Here is a 20780-nt window from a genome sequence, read left to right as displayed (position 1 = left end):
CATAATGACAAAGGGAAGTGTTTACTAGCCCCACATGGGTGCTAGCCCTCTTTCCTTGATGTAACCAATCATATTGTCCCTACCCCCATGATGCTGTCTACCATGTAACCAACTGTATTGTCTTCCCCACCTATCTTACTCCGTTTTTTGTTCTCTTGTACTTCCCAAAACTATAGGAAGGCTAATAAGCCCTTCCTCAGAGTCTTTAGTCATTGAGAGAGGCTATTGACCCAAATTATTTGTTACTACTTGCCTAATTAATAAATTGATCATGCTCAGACTTTTGTCTCTCAGTTTACCCTAATTTTCTTTTTTTTTTTTTTTGGTAATTTTTAAAATTTTACACTTAAATACAAAATGAGAAAAGAAAAAAAATATTACCATGTACACAGCAGGCCATAAGAGAGGATTCAATATAAAACAATAAGTTTACATTTCAATAAAACCTGTATAATAAATGCTACACACTGTTTTAAAGCTGCCCAGCTTTTCTTTGCTTCTGTGTTGGTTTTCTTTTGTTATCTGCTGTGCACTTTGTACTTTATTTTCCCCCTCCCTCCCACCCTAAAAAGGCTACAATTAGGCATTAACATATATACATATGTGTAGATATCTATAAACATACACATATATACACATATACACTCATATACATATATGTAAGACCATACTATACTTATTTCCTCTTATTATCTTTCTCTGAAAGCATCTTCCTTCATAAGTCTTTCCATGTTTTTCTAAATCAACCAGTTCATTATTTCCTACACCACAGCAATATCCCTTTCTGGGTTCAAACAGCATCTTCCTTCATAGGATTTTTGAAGTTAACTTGGGTATTTATAATAGTCAGAATGACTTGGTTGCTCCAAGCCGTTCTTACAACAATACTGCTGTTACTGTACACAATGTTTTCGTTCTGCTCATTTCACTCTTCATTATTTCATGGAGTTCTCTCCGCGTTTTTCTGAAATCATTGAGCTCATCATTTCTTACAGGAGAGCAATAGTCCATCATGAACATATACCACAATTTGTTTAGCCATTCCCCAATTGACAGGCATTCCCATAATTTCCACTTCTTTGCCACCACAAAGAGAGCTGCTATAAATAATTTAGAACATATAGGTTCTTTTCCATTTCCTCTAATCATCTTGGGAAACAGACCTCATAGAGGTATTTCTGGGTCAAAGGGTATAGTCAATTTAATAATTCTTTGGGCATAATTCCAAGTCTCTCTCCAAAATAGTTGGATCCATGCACAGGTACCAATTTTTCCACATCCCCTCCAACAGTTGTTGCTTTTACCTCCTATCATTTTAGCCAGTATTATAGGTGTAAAATGATATCTCAAGGCTGGTTTTTGTTTTGTTTTGGATTTTTTGCACTTCTCTAATCAATAATGATTTAGAGCGTTTTTTCATATGATTATAGATTGTTTTGATTTCTTCATTGGAAAACCACCTGTTCATATCCTTTGATGATCTATCAATTGGAGAATGATTCACATTCTTATAGATTTGACAAAGTTCTCTATATATTTGGGATATGAGACCTTTATCTGAGGAACTGTCTATAAAAATGTTTTCTGCTTTCCTTCTGATCCTGACTACATTTGTTTTATTTGTACAAAACCTTTTTAATTCAATATAATCAAAATTATTCATTTTACATTTCACAATGCTCTCTGTCTCTTGTTTATTCATAAATTGTTTGCCATAAGTCTGATTGATAATATGTCCCATGTTCTTCAAATTTTCTTGTAATATTTCCCTTTATATCTAGGTCATGAATTCATTTTGACCTTATCTTGGTAAATGGTGTAAGATATTGGTCTATGCCCAATTTCTACCAGACTGCTTTTCAGCTTTCTCAACAATTTTTTACCAAATAATGAATTCTTATCTCCAAAACTTAAGTCTTTATGTTGTGGTTGCATGATGTGTTATGGTGGCACCATCTCAAAGAATTCAGAGTCAGACCACCTGTAATCCAAGTACAAGCATTTATTCCCCTCAGAAGCGGGCTAGATTCCAAAAGAAACCAGCAACTTCAGAGAAAGCAAGATGGATTTTTACAGCGTAAAGATGTAATTATACAACAGAAATTATGAATATTAAAAAGGTAAGAGGGGGTTGTCAAGGGATTAGGTAATGGGGAAGGGTCCCTTCTATGGTTCAGTGGTCAAACATACTGTTCATGTCGCTTTCTGATTGGCTAACTATGGTGGTCTTGTCTGGTCAAGATGGATAGTTAGGTATTGTGGTCCTGTCTTGGGCTAAATGGATGATGTAATTGTGGTTGAGTACAAGAACACACCTGTCCAAATATGTGAATTAGATCTGGGGGCAGTGGCTAGCTAGGGGCAGTGGCTATATAGAGTCTAGAGGCCTGTGGTGCAGTTAAAGCCAGATTGTGTTGTTAAATCAGGACATGCCTGCTGTTCAGTGGGGCCCATAAGGAAGTTAGAATGTTGGGGTTGGGACAGCTTTATTAGGATTCCATCCAACACTGAGTAACCATATTCATTTGTTGCTGTGGATTGTATGTCTACTCTGTTCAACTGATCTACCTTTCTATTTTTTAGCCAGTATCAGATACTTTTGAAATCACTGCCTTATAATATAGTTTAAAATCTGGTACTGCTAAACCACCTTCCTTTACATTTTTCCATTAGTTCCTTTGATAATCATGACCTTTTATTCTTCCAAATGAATTTTGTTATTATTTTTTCTAGCTCTGTAAATAATTTTTGGTAATTTAATTGGAATGATACTGAATATATAAATTAATTTTGGTAAAATTGTCATTTTTATTATATTGGCCCTGTCTCTCCATGAACAATTAACCCATTTATTTGAATCTGATTTTGTTTATATACAAATTTTTAGGTTTTATTCATATAGATCCTGGATTTGTTTTGGCATGTGTATTCCTAAGCATTTTATACTGTCTAGAGTTATTTTAAATGGGGTGTCTCTAGCTATCTCTTCCTTCAGGAGACTGTTGGTAATATATAGGAATGCTGATGATTTATATGGATTCACTTTATATCCTGCTACTTTGCTGAAATTATTAATTTTTAATGAACTTTTTAGTTGAGTCTTTAGGATTTTCCAAGCATATCATCATATCATCTGCAAAAAGAGATAGTTTTCTAGCTCTGTGACCCTGGGAAAGTCACTTAACCCCAATTGTCTCACCAAAAAGCAAAAAAAAAAATTAGTTTTATTACCTCATTCCCTCTTCTGATTTCTTCTATTTCTTTTTCTTCTCTTACTGCTATTGCTAAGATTTCCAATACAACATTGAATAATATTGGTGACAGTAGGCATCCTTGTTTCATGCCCGATCTTACCGGGAAAGCTTCTAGCCTATCCCCATCACAAATAAGGCTTGTCAATGGTTTTAGGTAAATACTTCTTATCAATTTAAGGAAAATCCATTTAGGCCTATACTTTCAAGTGTTTTTTAATAGAAATTAGATTATCAAATGCTTTTTCTGCATCTATTGATATTATCATATTTTTGTTACTTTTATATATTAATTTTCAAATGCAACAAGAACAGTATTTTCAATAGATATCATCATACCAAATACTCATAAACTCAAGCTACATGGAATGAAAAGCTTTCAAAATATAGAGATCTAGCAAAAGATACCAAGATCAGAAGATAGCGTGAAGTCAATGCAGTCTTATTGTCCTGTCTGTTACTCAGTTTGTACTGGGGCTATTTTCAGTGAGATGACAGAAGATGAGGTTACAACCTAATATTTTTATTCAAGTACAAAAGGCAGTAATTTTACCCATCTGTAAAATAACAACAATTTGCAATAGCAGTAAATATTTTAAAATAGCGGTAACTATAAAAAATGGCAGGATAGCAACATGTCCTAGAATCATTTCTGTCTGAATCCAACCAAAAAAAGATTGAAATAATAAGATAATAATAAAAATGATAGCAAACAGTGGTAGGATAGCAATCCATCACAGGACAATTTCAAACTAAACTCCATCAAATGTGAGAATAATAATAATAATAACTCATGTTTCTATAGTACTATAAGTTTTACAAAGTATCTTCCTAACAAGAGACCTCTAAGACAGATAGCACAAGTATTACATGCAATGACAGAGAAAGCATGCACAGATTTGCTCTCTCTGTTGAGTTATATGGAGCATTAATATTCCCTTCTTGTTTTCAATCCAACAGATAGAACTGTGGGAAGCATTTTCCAGCTATGGTGACTTGGGCTTAGTATTATGTGATGATAAGAAGTCTTTTCACTGTCTGCATAGCTGAAAGAACTGATGACTCAGGACTGGCTGAGCCAGAAATGGATGTGCATACAACCTGTTTTTTTTCCTCGATGAGCAGGACTGCCGGGTGGGGGAGATTCAGTTGGCTATATTCTGCTACTCAGCTACCACACATGCATGAGCACATGGCACCTATGTTTCTTTTGTGTTTATTTTTTCTTGATTTTAGGTGGATGAGTATTCTGACATGGGAGTGTCCAAACAACCTTCTTTGTGAAGTAGGAAGAGTGGGGATCCCACTGGTAACCAGGGTCAACAGCAAAGTCCACTGGAGATGGTTAGCAGCAGCCACAGGAGTCAGAGGTGAGTAGTGTCCCAAAAACAACCTTGCAAATGCATAATACCTAAAGGCTCCATTGGTGACCACAGGTCAGGCTGTACTTCTAGACTTTCTCCCCAGACTTTGCCCCAGAAACTTTTTCATCCTGAAAGCTCACATATTGGAAGTACTCTCCATTCCTGCAGTTTCTCTCTCTCTCTCTCTCTCTCTCTCTCATTGGATAGCTCCTCCCAGAACCTCCATTTAAGAGAAAACCAATACCAGCCATGTCTCATCCCTCTCTAGGCTGAACTCCAGACTTTATCTACCATGCTCCCAAGCTAGGTACCTTCACAAGTGGCAAACAAACTGGCATCCTTCCAGCAGGATCAAAAACTGACCAGAGTAGAGAAATCTCCAGAGAAAGTCCCAGGGTGGTCATAAACCCACATCAAGGACCTTACAGGTGACTGTCATGTTGCAATAGTGCTCAGACAGGTTCATTCCAGGGCTCCGTTTCCCTAGAAATCTGTCCTGAGATGCCATAGAGGGTCCTGAAGATCCAGAATTCTCTAGCCCCAGGAGGTAGAGGTCAGTGAAAGAATCTAAGGAACCTACTCACCAAGAATGATTGACCACTCCACCTAAGTGTGCAGCAGGAGGAAGAAATCATGACACAAAGCCCCAGTTCAAGAACCAAGGCTAGAGACATGAGTAACCAAATAAGATACCATTATAAAAAATTATTGTGGTTCAATAGTGTCTGACATTCCAACTCAGAAGGAGAGAGTAAGTCCATAAAATTGCAGCAGAGACTCAAAAGGAAAAAATATTTTCCACAAGGACTAGATAAATACTTGAGGAATGAAGCAAGAGATACAAATGAAATAAAAACTTTGAAAGAAAGAATTAGGATAAGAAAAAATAGATTAAAAAAAGAACGTGGTAAACCTTACCAAGTAATAGACTCCTTAAAAATTGGAAGAGACCAAACAGAAATCCATTCCAGAAGCAAGAAATAAAGAACAAAATCAAAAGATTACAAAACCTAGAAGACAATTTAAGGCATCTTACATTTTTTAAAAAACTGAACTAGAAAACAGACAAAGGAAAGGTAATTTAAGACTAATTGGACTCTCTGAAAACCATGATAAAAATTCCTGTTCGTTATAAGGAATATTGTAACATTTGTATACAGCATAATAACAAAGAATAGTATGGTACTTGAAGCTTTACCAAGTGCTTTCCCCTATGTCCCCTATTTGAGGTAAGAGGCGCTAGTATTATTACTCCCGCTTTAAAGATGATGAAACTGAATCTCAGAAAGATTAAGTGATTTGCCCAAGTTCATACAGCTACTGTGTGGAATAGGATTTGAACCCAGGTCTTCTGAGTCTGAATCTAGCTCTCTCTCTACTCGTCTAAGTATCATCACAAGTGTCTTGCAAGCCTAGTGTGAGAAGGCAAGTAGCCATGAAGAAGGTCATATTTAAGAGAAACAAGCCCTCAGACAAGATCTTAGGAGCTCTTGTACTGTGGTCCTGAGTCTTAGCCAGAGAGAGGGAGGAGTGGTACCTTTGAGACTCAACAGGAAGGAGGGGAGCAAAAGCAGCCCACCTAGAGGCCATGAGGTGGCGCAGCATACAGAGAACTAGATCTCAAATCAGGGAGAACTGAGTTCAAACTCAGGTCCAGACACTTCCTAGGCAAGGCACTTAACCTCTGTCAGCCTAGATTTTCTAGACTGCAAAATGGAGATAATGCCAGCACTACCCCACAGTAGACATTACGTAACTGCTTATTCCCTCCCACTTCCATGTTAGAGAGAGGGAATAGCAAGGAGAGGACACTTAGCCAGTTTTAAGGTGAAAGGCTGAGAATATTCTGGGAGACTGGAGTAGAAAACAGAGCCAACCAAAATAGCTTAGATAGGTAGATAGCAGCAGTAACAATAATAACTATATAGGGTTCTAACTTTTGCAAAGCACTTTATATACATTATCTCATTTGATCCTCCAAATAACCCTAGGATATAGTCATTATTATTATCCCTATTTTACAGATGAGAAAACAGGTTGAAAGAAATTAAGCTAATTGACTTAGGATCACACAGCTAGGGAGTGTCTCAGGGAGGATTTGAACTTGTGTCTTTCTGACTTCAAGTTCAGTGCTCCATTTACTATGCCACCTATCTGCTTCCAGACAGGTGACCCAGATTATATTAAGAAGGGATCAGATCCTATGTCAGTGGCCAAGAGAAAAGGGAGAGGAGGTAGCAAGTAGACCCAATCTTTTTTTTTATAGAATTTTACTGTAAGCAAAATGCTTTCATATCCATTATCCTAAATGATTTTTCTCTGTGAAATGGATAGGGAGATGTTAACATTCCCATTTTACAGATGAAGAAACTGAGTCTCAAAGGAGCAAGGGACTTGCTTACAGTCACACATCTAGTTAATAACAGCACTCAGGCACACAGAGTGTCTAAATTTGAACTAGGCCTGGTGGATACTTTAAGAACCTCAATAATACTGAGTCATTTACAGGTAAATAGATTTGGTGATTCCTTTCTCCCTCCTATCATGCACTGTCTATAGTCCTCTCCTCTTACCCAGGTTTGTACTGAAGAAAGTGCTAGGGCCAGGTGTGGTAGAACATGCCTATAATCCGTACTCCTAGGAAAGGCTGAGATTGATGGATCACTTGAGTTCAGAGATGCAGTAGGGCCAGTTGGGTGTCTGCCCCAAGTCCAACATCAACATGGCAAACCTCCAGAACCAGGGATCCGACAGGCAGCCTATCAAGGGGCAAATTGGCCCAAGTCAGAAACAGAACGGAGTCAAAACTTCTGTGACAATCAGTGATGGGGTTGGGCCCAAGAGTTACTGCTGTACTTCCAGTCTGGACTAGACGTGGAGAACCAGTCTCAAAAAAATAGTGTGGAGGAGTAGAAATAGAAGAAGATGGGCTCATAAATTTAGAGCTAGAAGGCCAGTTAGAGGCCAGCAAGTCCATATCCACTCATAATATAGATGAGAAAACTGAGGCAGAGACAAAAGTTAAGTGGATTTGCCCAGGGTCATATACCTATAAAGTGGCTAAAGTGGAATTTAAACCCAGGTCTTTCTGACCCCAAGACCAGCACCCTTTCAGGAAAAGAAGGTAAGAGAGGAAGAAAATAAGGAGGAGGGAAAGGAGGGGAAAAAAAGAAAAGATGAAAGAGGTGAAAGGGGGAAAGAAGAAAGGGAGAAGAAGAATTATTTGGGTTTCCTAATGATGATTTTCTGCAACATGCTCCCTGGGGGCAAAGGAAGTTAGGAAGGACCTCTCCGGAGGGCTGTTAGCCTCGGTATGAATCGTTCCTCTCCCCCGCTCATAGCCACAGAGGAGAACTGGACACAAACTTCAGACTCATCTTCCTTGCAGGCTGAGGAAGACCAGGAAGAAAACTTCCTTGGTGAGATGGGGAATGAAGGAGTGAAGGAACAAATTGGGTCGGGTAACTCTACTGGTCAGAACACATCTGAAATATAATGTTTAGTTCTGATTGTAACATTTTAAGAAGTGCATTACCATGTTAGGGTACATGCAGAGACAGACAACCACATTGGAGGGGCAGCAGGGGCAGAGACTGAAGACTACCATACAATGATCAGATGAAAGAAATGGATATATTTAGTCAAGTGAAGAGAAGCCTTAGAGGACATGTAAGGTCTCTCATCAAATATCAGACGAGCTGTCTGTCTCACGAAAAAAGATATTAGACTTTTCCTGCTTGGTCTTAGAGGGAAGAACCAGAAGCAGCATGGGGCAAAGTCTAGGGGGAAGTTTCAGAAAAGTCAATTTTGGCTCAATATAAGGAAGAGCTTCCTAAAAATCAGAGCTGTCCCAAAAGGTAATGGAATTCTTCAGGAAGCAATAAATTCCCATCCATTGTATGTTGTTTTCCAGCAGACGCTGGATTACCACTTATCAAGAATGGAGGATTCATACTTCAGCAAGGCATAGAACTAGCTGATCTTTGAGGTCCTTTTAAACTGGAACTCTGTGATTCTAGCACCTCCCAAGAAAGGGACTACTTCAACAACACCCCTGCCAGGGGGTCAGCCAGCATCTTTTTTTTTCTTTTCTTTTTTTTTTTTTCTGCAAGGCAACTGGGGTTAAGTGACTTACATGGGGTCACATAGCTAGTAAGTATCAAGTGTCTGAAGTCAGATTTTAACTTAGGTCCTCCTGACTCCAAGGCTGGTGCTCTATCCACTGCACCCCCTAGCTGCCTGCATGGTCTTAACATCTCCAGTAGGGAGTTATTGGTTTTGGAAGGCAGCCTGTACCACTGTTGGAAAATTCCAGCTGTAGGAAATCTGGCTTCCTATAACTTCCACATATGGGTCGTATTTCTGCTGGGATCAATCTGTCCTTCTGGTAGCACTTCATTACATCTCTTATGGTACCTGCCTTTCATGCACTTGGCTTTGCTCCCCAACTAGACTGTGAGTTCCTTAACCATGACATACTTCTTTCTTCTCCATAACACCAAGCATAAAACTTTAAAGCTGAGAAAGTGAATGAAAGTTTATTGTTGGACTGAATTCAATTTATGCCTGGAAGGGGTATTCACCCATGGTGCTACTGAAGTGTTAACTCAGAGGATCCAAGTTCTAGTCCCAATCCTTCTACTAACTTACTATATGATCTGGTGCAAGTCACTTTCCTTCTCTGAGGACTCAGTTTCCTCATCTATAAAATAAGAAGTTTGCTCTTGATTAGGAATTCTTAGACTAAAGTCCACAAACCTAGGAGCAGGGAGAAGAGAAACGGGGAGAGAGAATTAGAGTCAAGTTACACCAACGCGAGTTGGGAATGCTCTACCACAGGTCAGACACAAATAGTCCATGTGAACATTTGGAAGGTGTTTTCTAAATTTGTGCATCTTGCATTTCTTTTGAGCTATTTCAATTATGCTTTGATCATAAAGCACAGCCCCTTCTCTGCTGAGGGCACGCCACGTTGGGCAGTCCTGTGCCTGTGTCCCCCATGTCATATAATCTATTCCAAAGTTCTTAAGAGAGAACTTGAGAGTGTCCTTGTATTGCTTCTTCTGACCACCATGTGAATGCTTACCCTGTGTGAGTTCTCCATAAAATAGACTTTTAGTCAGGTATCTGTTTGGCATTCAAACAATGCAGCCAGCCCATCATAGTTGCACTCTCTGCAGTATTTTGGCAGTTTAGTTGGAGAAAGGATCTCTGTGTCTGGTCTTTTATCCTGCCAGGTGATCTTCAGGATCTTCCTAAGATAGCTCAAATGGAAGCAATTTGGTTTCCTGGCATGGCACTGGTATAGTGTCCAGGCGTACAACAATGAAGTCAACACAACAGCTCCGTAGACCTTAAATACCTCTTCTCTCCCACATTTTCCTTTGGAACCTTTCAAACACTGAGCTAGTTCTGGCAACATATGTGTCAACCTCATTATCAATGTGTACATCCGTAGAAAGTATACTGCTATGGTAAGCAAACTTATCTTTTAAAAAAGAAAAGTTATGTTGTGGTCAAGGGGAAAATCAACAAGGATAAAGGACTGCTTCTCACAGTCAATGGAATAACAATAATGGTTAATAGAGAGAAGTCAGAATGACTTAACTCTTACTTTGCTTCCTAACCAAGAAGGAAGATCTTCAGACTGGAGAGAACAGAACAAAAATAGACAAAACAGAGTTGAAACCCAAGATGAGTGAGGCACCTACATGCCCTCAATGAGTCTAAGTAAGCAGGTTCAGTTTAACTATATCCCAGAGTGATAAGATAATTTGTAGCTATGATAGCTGCATTGTGTCCATGATCTGGAAAGATTAAAGAGAGCAGGAGGCTCTCAGGACCGGAGAAAGGCAACTGTCATCATCTTAAGTTTCATATAATCATATTTGGCCCAATATTCTAGCCCACTTGGTCAAAATTATTTTGTGCTTTGATTTCTAATATGGTAAATATCAATATATAATAGCCCACATAAACAAAAGCTCTTTGGGGACCTCAATAATTTTGAAGAGTATAAAGGGATCCTGAGTCCAAAAGTTTGAGAACAGCTGTTCTAGCCTATAGAGATATTTTTAGGTACTTACTCTGTCTTCATTCAGCATGCTAGCTATTCCAACTGGTTTTGTTTTTTCAAATCTAATAAACACACTATATAGTTAGCTTTACAATGATAATAGCCAACATCTGCATAGTTCTTTAAGGTTTACAGAGCGCTTTGCATATGTTAACTCTACTAATCCTCACTACAACCTAGGAAGGATAGGTACTATTATTATCCCCATTTTACAGATGAGACAACTAAGGTACAGAGAGATTAAATTATTTCCCTGGGGTTACACAGTTAGCCAGTGTCTGATGCAGGATTTGTACTCAGGTCTTCCTGACTCCAGGTTCTGTACTCTATTTAATGTGCCACCAGTAAAAGGGAAATTAAGGAAAAGGGTAGGTTTATAGGAAAAAGTAATGAGTTTAGTGTTGGACATGTTCAGTTTAAGATGACTATGAGACATCCAGTTCTAGATATTGAAAAGGCAGCTGGAGGTCAGTAGAGAGTTCAGGCTTGAACAAATAAATTTGAGAATCATCATCCTGGAGATGATAATTGAATCATTAGGAGATGATAAAGTCACCAAGTGAAACAGGATAGAGGGAGAAGAGAAGAATGCCCAGGACACAGCTTCCATTGGACACCCGCAGTTGAAGAACCAGCAAAGGAGAAGTAATCAGGCACGCTTATAGAAGAACCAAAAGAGAGAAAAATTAGGAAATCTAAGAGAGAAAAGACCAAGGAAAAAAGGGTTATCAAAAGGCTGCAGAGAAATCAAGAAGGATAAGGGTAAATAAAAGACCATTAGATTTGGCAACTAAGAGATCATCAGTAAATTTGGAGAGCTTTTTCTAAAGAAGAGTAGACATATGGTGTACATAAATACTTGAGGAGCAGTTGCATGGAAGAGAGATTGTATTTGTTCTTCTTGGCCTCAGGAGGCAGAACTATGAGCAGTTGATGGAAGCTGCAGAGGTTGATGGAAGTAAGGAAGATTTCCTAAGGCTCAGGGCTAACCAAAAGTGAAATAAATTCCCCCTCACTAGAAATGGAGACTGGCTAGCCACCTGTTGGAGATACTGCAGCTGGGATTTTTGGCTAGTATTGGGTAGGAGTAGATGGCCCCTGTGGTCTCTTCCAACTTCAAGATTCTGTAATTTGTATACTAACTTGTACCTGGGTTGGAGGTGGAGGAGGTTAAGGCAGGGGAGAAGTTTGAAAACACCTCTTGTTGGAATCTGTTGTGTGGAAATAAGGAATAAAGGGGAATGAGAGAAGTGGATGCTGAGATTAAGTACACAGAAGGTGAAGTAAGTGAAGAGGAAAAGCAATTAAGTTGTGGTGGCAAATCTCTGATTAGGCAGCCAAGTCAGCTCTGAGACTCTGGGCAAGGCAAAAGAGCCCTAGGAATGGGGGCTTTTCCTCTGAGATGACTCAGAGCAGGATTTCATACTCTAGGAAATTGACAGAGTGTGTGTAAGGTATTTGGCACAGTAGATAGAGTGCCAGACTTTGAGTCAGGAAGACCTGAGTTTGAATTCTGATTCAAACATTTACTATCTATGTAACCCTAGGCAAATCACTTAACCTATTTTTAGCCTTACCTGGGGATGAAAATACCTCTTACCTCCCAGGACTGGTATGAGAATCAAATGGGATTTTATAGATGTATATAACTCTTTAAAATTTGCAAAGTTATATATATAATATATTATATATCACATATATATATCCATAATATATACATTTCTAGGATAGAATATATGTGTATACCTAGATATAGATGTAGGCATAGATATAGAAATAGATTTAGATTTAAATTAGATATAGATATAAGTATAGATATAGACATAGACATAAAGCATAGATACAAATAAAAACATAGATATAGACATAGCTTAGATACATGTTGTTCCGTCATTCAGTTGTGTCCAATTCTTCATGACTCCATGGATCATAGCACACCAACATCGTCCATGAGGTTTTCTTGGCAAAGATACTGGAGTGGCTTACCATTTCTTTCTCCAGTGGATTAGGGCAAAGTTTAAGTGATTTTCCCAGGGTCACACAGCTAGTAATTGTCTGAGGCTACATTTGAACTCAGATCTTCCTGACTCCACTGAGCCATCTAGCTGCCTCTATAGATTAGATATAGGTATAAGTATATAGATTGGACAGATATAGTTAGATATAGATATACTGCTTTGCAAACCATAAAGTGCTATCAGCTATTATTAAGACCTAGGGCTGCATCTTGGCATCCCTTTACTAGGCTTATACTCTCAAACAGTAATTGACTGTGACTGAATATTCTGTTCCAACAGCACTAAACCTCCTTTCTTGGTACCTACCCAAGACTTTGGACAATGCAGAAATATGAGAACACTACCACCTCCAATATCTCTTATACAGACTTCTTCCTGGTGGGCTTTCCTGGGCTACGGGAATGGCGCTGTCTCTTGGTTCTTCCCCTTTCCTGCCTCTATGCACTAATTCTGTCCACCAATACCCTGATCATCTATACCGTGGCCACCCATCGAAGTCTGCACCAGCCCATGTATGTGCTCATTTCCCTGCTCCTGGCCATCAACATCTGTGCCGCCACTGCCGTGGTACCCCAGATGCTGATGGGTTTTGTATACTATGCAAACCCTGTGTCACTGGAGGGCTGCCTAGCTCAAATGTTCTTTATATACTTCACCCTTCTCCTAGACTACAACCTCTTGTTGGCTATGGCTCTAGACCGCTATGTTGCCATCTGCTACCCACTCCGCTATGCAGACCTGGTGACACCATACCTGTTGGGCCTGCTGGCTGTGGCTGCACTGATCCGGAGCCTAGCTGTGGCAGTGCCCCTGGTGGTGCTGACTTCCCGGGCACACTTCTGTCGGACAGTAGTGATCCGCCATTTTGCCTGCGAGTACATTGCCCTGCTTAGCATTGCCTGTGGGGACCTAACCTTCAACAACCGGCTGGGATTAGCCATGCGGCTGATCACAGTGACCTTTGACCTGTCCTTGCTGGGGGCCTCCTACACCCGCATCATTTATGCTGCCTTCCAGATTTCATCAGGCAATGCCCGAGCCAAGGCTCTACACACATGTGGCTCTCACCTACTGGTCATCTTCACCATCTATCTCTCTGGCCTCGCCACTTCAATTGTCTTCCGGTTTGCTAAGTCTGTGTCTCAGGATGTGCAGAATGTGCTCAGTGCCATCTACCTGCTGCTTCCAGGAGCCCTAAATCCCATCATCTATGGGGTGAGGACCAGGGAGATCCGGCAGCATGTGGAGAGATTGCTCTGGGGAAGGGAGTCAGCACTGGTGACCAGGGAACAATCAAAGAGACTGCAAAATATTCAACCAGAGAGGGGACTACCAGGGTAAAGGGGCATTAACAACTGAGCAAGGGCTATGAGCCCTAGAACAGTGTGTGTTTACTGGCCCTGTCTGGAGCTGCACTAGAATCTCCAGGAGACAGTGGTGCCTTGTCAGTAGACAAGGTTTGGTGGAAATTATAATGAGGACAGTAGTACCACAGCTATGCTGCCTAATCTCCCTAATCATATGTTCCTCATACTCAGTTGCTCAAAATCTCCATTCATTGGGTGGAGTGGGGCATACACCAAGTTCCATAGGCTCAGGTCCTATTCTTAGAGGCCCCCACTCTTCCTTAGAAAGAGCTGAAGTCTAACTCTGTAACCATAATCTATTTTTTCTACTTCTACTTTCTAGGGACAAATCCTTCTTGTACTCAACAGCCCTTCTATTTGAAGAGGACACCTATCATGTTCCCCCTAAGTTTTCTCTTCTCCAGTCTAAACATCCCCCAATTGCTTCAACCCAGATTCTTATTCAAGTCCACACACACACACCCCACTATGTTGGTCACCATCCTTCTGGATGAAGCTTCCTTCCTAATCCATACCTCCTATAAGTGAACACAGTATTCCAGCTATGACCTGGCCATAGTGGGATTATCAAATCCTTCCCTGTTCTGTATAGCTCTCGACAGTCAAATGCTCACCAAAAGGCAACAGCACTCATACAAAGTGTTAGACTTCCAAGGATATTTGGTAGAGATATCAATCAGCACCCTACCCCACCCAGCAGTGAAGGGCTAAGCTGATAGACCCATGCTCTTACTCTGAACTTGGTGGCCAACAGCATGCCCAGTGTGATTTCTTACACTGTTATACATTAAGTGCCTACTACATGCAGGACACTGTACTTGATAGGGGCAAGAACACAAAGATAAATAACATGCAGTCTGTACCTTGAAGAACCTTATGATCTAGAAGGTAGAAGGGATAAGACACATAAATATAACCTATGCCTCAGAAACTCATCTCTAAGCTCACACAGACTAGATTTGGGTTTCTGAATAATTGTACTTTTGGGCCCATTTCCCCATCCAGGGTAACCCTTGGGAACATCAAAAATGTGGCTTGTTTCTCTTCAAGTGGGCTACTGTCCTGCCCCTTGCCCCCTGAAAACAAGTCTGACCCCCTGCCTTGCCAACCTCTATCCCTCATTTCCTCTACTCCTACTCTCAAGTAGTTGGGGGAAAACATGAAATCATACTCACTAAACACACTACCAATTTATAATATCTATCTTCATAGGCTTCTAGGATCATGGATTTATAGTTGAGATTCACAGGCCATCTAGTCCAACATGCTCATTTTACAGATAAGAAAATGGAAAACCATAGAAGTTAAGTGATTTCCCCAACATCATGAAGGCTATTTATTATTAAAGATGAGATTCAACCCTCTGACTCCAAATCTAGCCCTCTAGAGCTGCTGATTTTTCCTTCATGCTCTCTCTCAAATCTGTTCTTTCCTTCCCATCACCACTGTTCCCAGCTTTAGACACATCCTCTTTACCTTTCCCTAGAGCTCTGTTCCATATTCCAACTAGATGACCCAATTAAATTATTAAATTCAACGTGTCCAAATCTTAACTCATCCTTTTCCCCCCAAGACCTGACTCTCCCCCTGCCTGTTTCTGTTGATGGCATCACCATCTTTCCATTGCCCCCACCCATATCTATGGCCTATTCTCCACTCCCCTTGCAACCACCCTAATTCAGACCCTCATCTCTTCTTGGCTGGATGATCATAATAGCTTCCTGATTTGTCTTCCTCCCCTTCTCCAATCCATTTTTCATACAGCTGTTTAAGTAACCTTCCTAATATGTCACGTTGATCTCCATGGCCTTCCAGGGCCCACTGAATATAAATATATATAAATATAAATTCCTGACATTGCATCCATAGCTTAGCCCTAACCTACTTTTCCAGCCTTATCTCAAACTGCTCTAATACTCTTATATTCCAAAAAAGCTGAATTATTTGTCCCCTCTTTTCATTCTATTCTCTGCTAATACTGTGTCTTTGCTCATGATTGGCACTTGGTGAGAGCTTAATAAATGCATATTGGATTAGATTGGATGTCCACCATGACTGAAATGGACCTCCCTCCTTCACCTCCACCTTCATCTGCTGAAGTCCTTTTTCTTCCTTCAAGGACCAGCTCAGGGGCAATCTCCACAAAGCTTTCCTTGACCCCACCTAGGCTGACCTTGCCTTAAATTTCTTATAGAACTTTGACTGGACCTCTCCTTTGCACTGCTCTCACTTAATGGCTATTTGTGTCTTTTTCCCCACTCAACTCTTTGAAAGATGCATCTTTTGTCTCTATTTTTATATCCCTGTGCAAGACAAGATCATGAGATCACAGAATTTAGAGCTGAAAGGGAACTTGGAGACCATCTGGTCCAGCTTAATCTTTTCACAGATGAGGAAACATTAGCCCAGAGAAGTTAAGTGATTTGACTAAAGCCACAAAGGTGACACAGAAGCTTGATAAATGATTGTCAAAATAAGCTGAACAAGCAGAGACGGGGGAGGAAGGCACCAAATATCTAGTGTGAACCAAAGTCCTAAGTGTATTTAAGGAATGGGGGAAGCTAGGTAGCACAGTGGCAAGAGCTTTGGGTCTGGAGTCAGAAAGGCCCAAGTTCAAATTTGGCCTCAGACCTGAGTTACATGACACTAGATACTGTCTGCCTCTGTTTCCTCAACTGCAAAGTAGGGATAATAATAGCACCCGCCTCCTAGAGGTGTTATGAGGAACAAATGAAATAACATTTGTAAAGCACTTAGTGTAGTGCCTGGCACATACGAGGCACCATATAAATACTAGCTATTATTATTAATAGTCTGGGACATTTGGCCAGAGTATCAGATAGAAGAGGAAATTAAATGGGGGAAAATGGCTGAAAAGGTAGGTTGGTCTCCGATTATTTATAGCCTTTAATTGCAGGCTGACAAGTTGAGATTTATGTCTGTGCCTCTTCAGCAGTGCCCAGATCACTTCATGAAGTATATATGGAGTGCCTACTATGTACCTCTGCTAGGTAACTGTGGGGGGAGGGGGGTGAAACAAACCATCTCAAAGGTGTCTTTCAGCTCTCGAGGCTCTAATTCTCCGATTCTAGGATGTGATCCTTACCCTCACAAAGTTGACAGTTTAAGAGGAGAGGTGTGACCTAAGACTCACGAAAAGTGAACCAGTTAAGTGTCAGCCCTGTCGCTCACTCATTCCTTATGGACTCCCTAGGGAAGTATCCCCTGCTTCCTTTCTCTCAGCACCACCTGTAAAATAAAGGATTTGGACTAGACCAGTCTCTGAGATCTCTTTCCCAACTCAAATTCTAGGGCTCCATCAAACAATACAAGATTACCCGCATGACCTGCTGCTTCAGATGCTGCTCATCTATCCATTTGTGGTGCCTAAAAATACCTAGATCATTTCTACCCACCTTGATCAGCTTTTCAGTTTCCCACATTCCCCCCCGCCAATATATTGAAAAGACATGTAACTGCTATCTTTGGAATATTCCTAATCTATCCAGGAGGGGCCTCTCTCAGCAAAAGGGATGACCGCAAACTTATACTTAACCAAAAAATGTATTGTGGTTATGTAACTACATCTAACATACACCTGTTAGCCTCAACGTACAACATACAACATGCCTCAAAGTTCTCGCTTTCTTTGTTCACACCATCCAGTATCTCATATGACCCTTCCCATCTCTGGGGATTGAAATCTTACCTGACTTCAAGTTCCAGCTCAAATGCTCCCTCTTCCAGGAAGCTTTCCCTGATCTCCAATTCAATCAGAAATGGTCTTACCTACCACAATAAGATCTCTTTAACAGTAGACCTTCAAGCAAAGGTTGAATGACAGGCCATTCATCAGTTGTACAGGACATTCTGTGAAAACTTGGGTAACACTGAACTTTTCTCGGGCGCTTTTTACCACATTCTATTTATCCTATTTTTATTTTTACCACATTTTGACTTGTAGGTTATTGGTGTCCCACCTTAGACTGTGAAGTCTTTGGATGCTGTGATCAGGCTACAAAATATCTATTTCAGCATTACCTCTCTAACCTGCATCAACACTCTGTAGGAAGAAGTATTTAGTAAGTATTTACCATTTGGGTAAATATAATAACTTACTTTATGGTGTTTCCCCAAACCACTTGACAGGACCAGTATTTCTAAGGGAGGAGGCACACATATTTACTCTATGTGTTCATCAGTTGGTATCAGGATAGCCTGGCATGAATTTCACAGACTGTACAACCAGCATGAGAACGTTGTGATTCACTGGGGCTTGTGAATTCCTCCCACCTTGATAACAAATTTTATGCTCAGACATCTTCCTCATGTACATGTGTACACACACACACACACACACACACACACACACACACCACACACACACACACTCACAAATACTATATAGCTCCAGATACAGGCTAGACCTTCTTTACTCCATCTTGTCTAAAAGCTGATTGTGACCCATATTTGCTCTCTTAATGCTGTAAATATAACTCAAGGCTCTAGGGTCTCCCTAACTGCAGCACCAATTGCTTCCCCACTGACCAACAGAGGTACTTAAAGGGCTTATCCTGGATTATTGGTTATTGGGACAGCTAGGTGGTACATTGGGTAGATTGCCAGGCCTGGAGTCAGACCTGAGTTCAAATGTGACCTCAGATACATAATATCTGTGTGACTCTTAACAAATCACTTAACCTTTTTGTCTCAATTTCTTCATCTGTAAAACGGGGATAATCACAGCACCCATCTCCTAAGGATCAAATGAGAAAATAACTGGAAAGCACACAGCATAGTGCCTAGCACATTGTAAGTGCTATATAAATGTCAGCTGGTGTTATTACAGATCAAGGGAGCAACTGGCCTAAGAGTCCCTTCTGAAGGGTTTGCTTCTCCCAGATTTTGTATCTCCACTCCATAAGGCTCTGCTCTGTCATTTAAAGTTTCCCCACTTGCTAATAAGAGCAGGAATTTATACAGTGCTTTATAACTTACAAAATGCTTCCCAACCAATGTCTTTTCTATCCTCACAACAACCCTGTGGGGTGAGGGGAGCAAGTATTATCCTCATTCTAAAGATGAGGAAACTAAGGTTCAGAGGTCTTAGGATCTGATTTAAAGCCAAAAGGGACCTTCAAGACCATGTGCTCCAACTCCCTCATTTTATTGATGAGGAAACAGATGGAGAGGTTAAGAGATTTGTCTATGATCACACAGGATTTTTTTTTTTTGGCAATTGGGGTTAAGTGACTTGCCCAGGGTCACACAGCTAGTAAGTGTCAAGTGTTCGGTCTGAGGTCACATTTGAACTCAGGTCCTCCTGACTTCAGGGACAGTGCTCTATCCACTGCGCCACCTAGCTGTCCTGATCACACAGGATTTGAACCCAGGTCTTCTAACTCCAGTGTTCTGTCCTTATGCTCCCTCACTTGTAAACTGATGAGTCCAAGGCTGCTGCACAAAATGCAGCTCTGTGGAGCCCAGTATCACAGAGGAGCAGGCAGAGGAAAGAGGAGTGTGGTTGATCTCATGGAGAAATGAGGATTCCAGGTTTTGCACATGAGTAATTTAGGACAGGGGCATTTGGGGGCCAGCTAGGCGGTGCAATGGATAGAGCACCAGCCCTGGAGTCAGGAGGACCTGAGTTCAAATCTGGCCTCAGATACTTGACACTTACTAGCTGTGTGACCATGGGCAAGTCACTCAACCCCATTACCTAGACCAAAAAAAAAAAATTATTGGACTACCTGAAAGCCACGATCAAAAACAGACAGAAGACATTATCTTTCAAGAAATTATCAAGAACTGCCCTGATATTCTCAAACCAGAGGGTAAAATAGAAATTGAAAGAATCCACTGACCATCTCCTGAAAGAGATCCCCAAAGGAAAACTCCTAGGAATATTATAGTCAAATTTCAGAGTTCCCAGGCCAAGGAGAAAATATTGCAAGCAGCCAGAAAGAAACAATTCAAGTATTATGGAAACACAATCAGTATAACACAAGATAAATCTACATTAAGGGATCAGAGGGGTTGGAATATGACATACTGGAGGTCAAAGGAGGTAGGATTAAAACCAAGAACCACCTATCCAGCAAAACTGAGTATAATCCTTCAGAGGGAAAAAAAGTTATATTTAATGAAATAGAGGACTTTCAAGCATTCTTGATGAAAAGATCAGAGCTGAACGGAAAATGTGACTTTCAAATATAAGACTCAAGAGAAGTATGAAAAGGTAAACAGGAAAGAGAAATCATAAGGGACTTATTAAAGTTGAACTATTTTATATATATATGGCACAGGGTGAGTTGAAGATGAAGGGATGATATTTAAAAAATAAAATTAAGGGGTGAGAGGTTTATACTGGGAGGAGAAAAGATGTAGAATGGGGTAAATTATCTCACATAAAATAGACAAGAAAAGCTTTTACATTGGAGGGGAAGTGGAGGAAGGTGAGAGGGAATGAGTGAATCTTACTCTCATTGGACTTGGCTTAAGGAGGGAATAATATCCATACTCAATTGGGTTTGGAAATCTATCTTACCCTACAGGAAAATAAAGAGGAAAGGGATATGAGAGGGGGGATGCTAGAAGAGAGGGCAGATTGACGAAGGGTGTAATCAGAAGCAAACACTTTTGAGGAGGGACAGGGTCAAAGAAGAGAATAGAATAAATGGGGGGGGTGGATAGGATGAAGAGAA

General features: G+C 40.4%; 1 protein-coding gene across 1 annotated transcript; it reads left to right on the top strand.

Annotated features, from left to right (window-relative positions):
• Positions 1 to 8039: 8039 nt before the first annotated feature.
• Positions 8040 to 14050, top strand: LOC110195017 (olfactory receptor 52Z1P-like). Its single transcript, XM_020967668.1, has 2 exons — positions 8040 to 8054; positions 13046 to 14050. The coding sequence occupies exons 1-2, from the start codon at positions 8040 to 8042 to the stop codon at positions 14048 to 14050; spliced, it is 1020 nt and encodes a 339-aa protein (XP_020823327.1).
• Positions 14051 to 20780: the final 6730 nt, after the last annotated feature.

This window comes from Phascolarctos cinereus, unplaced genomic scaffold (genome assembly GCF_003287225.1).
Source record: "Phascolarctos cinereus isolate Bilbo 61053 unplaced genomic scaffold, phaCin_HiC Scaffold_726;HRSCAF=1367, whole genome shotgun sequence".
NCBI lineage: Eukaryota > Metazoa > Chordata > Mammalia > Diprotodontia > Phascolarctidae > Phascolarctos > Phascolarctos cinereus.
The sequence above is the reverse complement of the archived record's forward strand: the minus strand, read 5'-3'. Positions and strand labels throughout refer to the sequence as shown.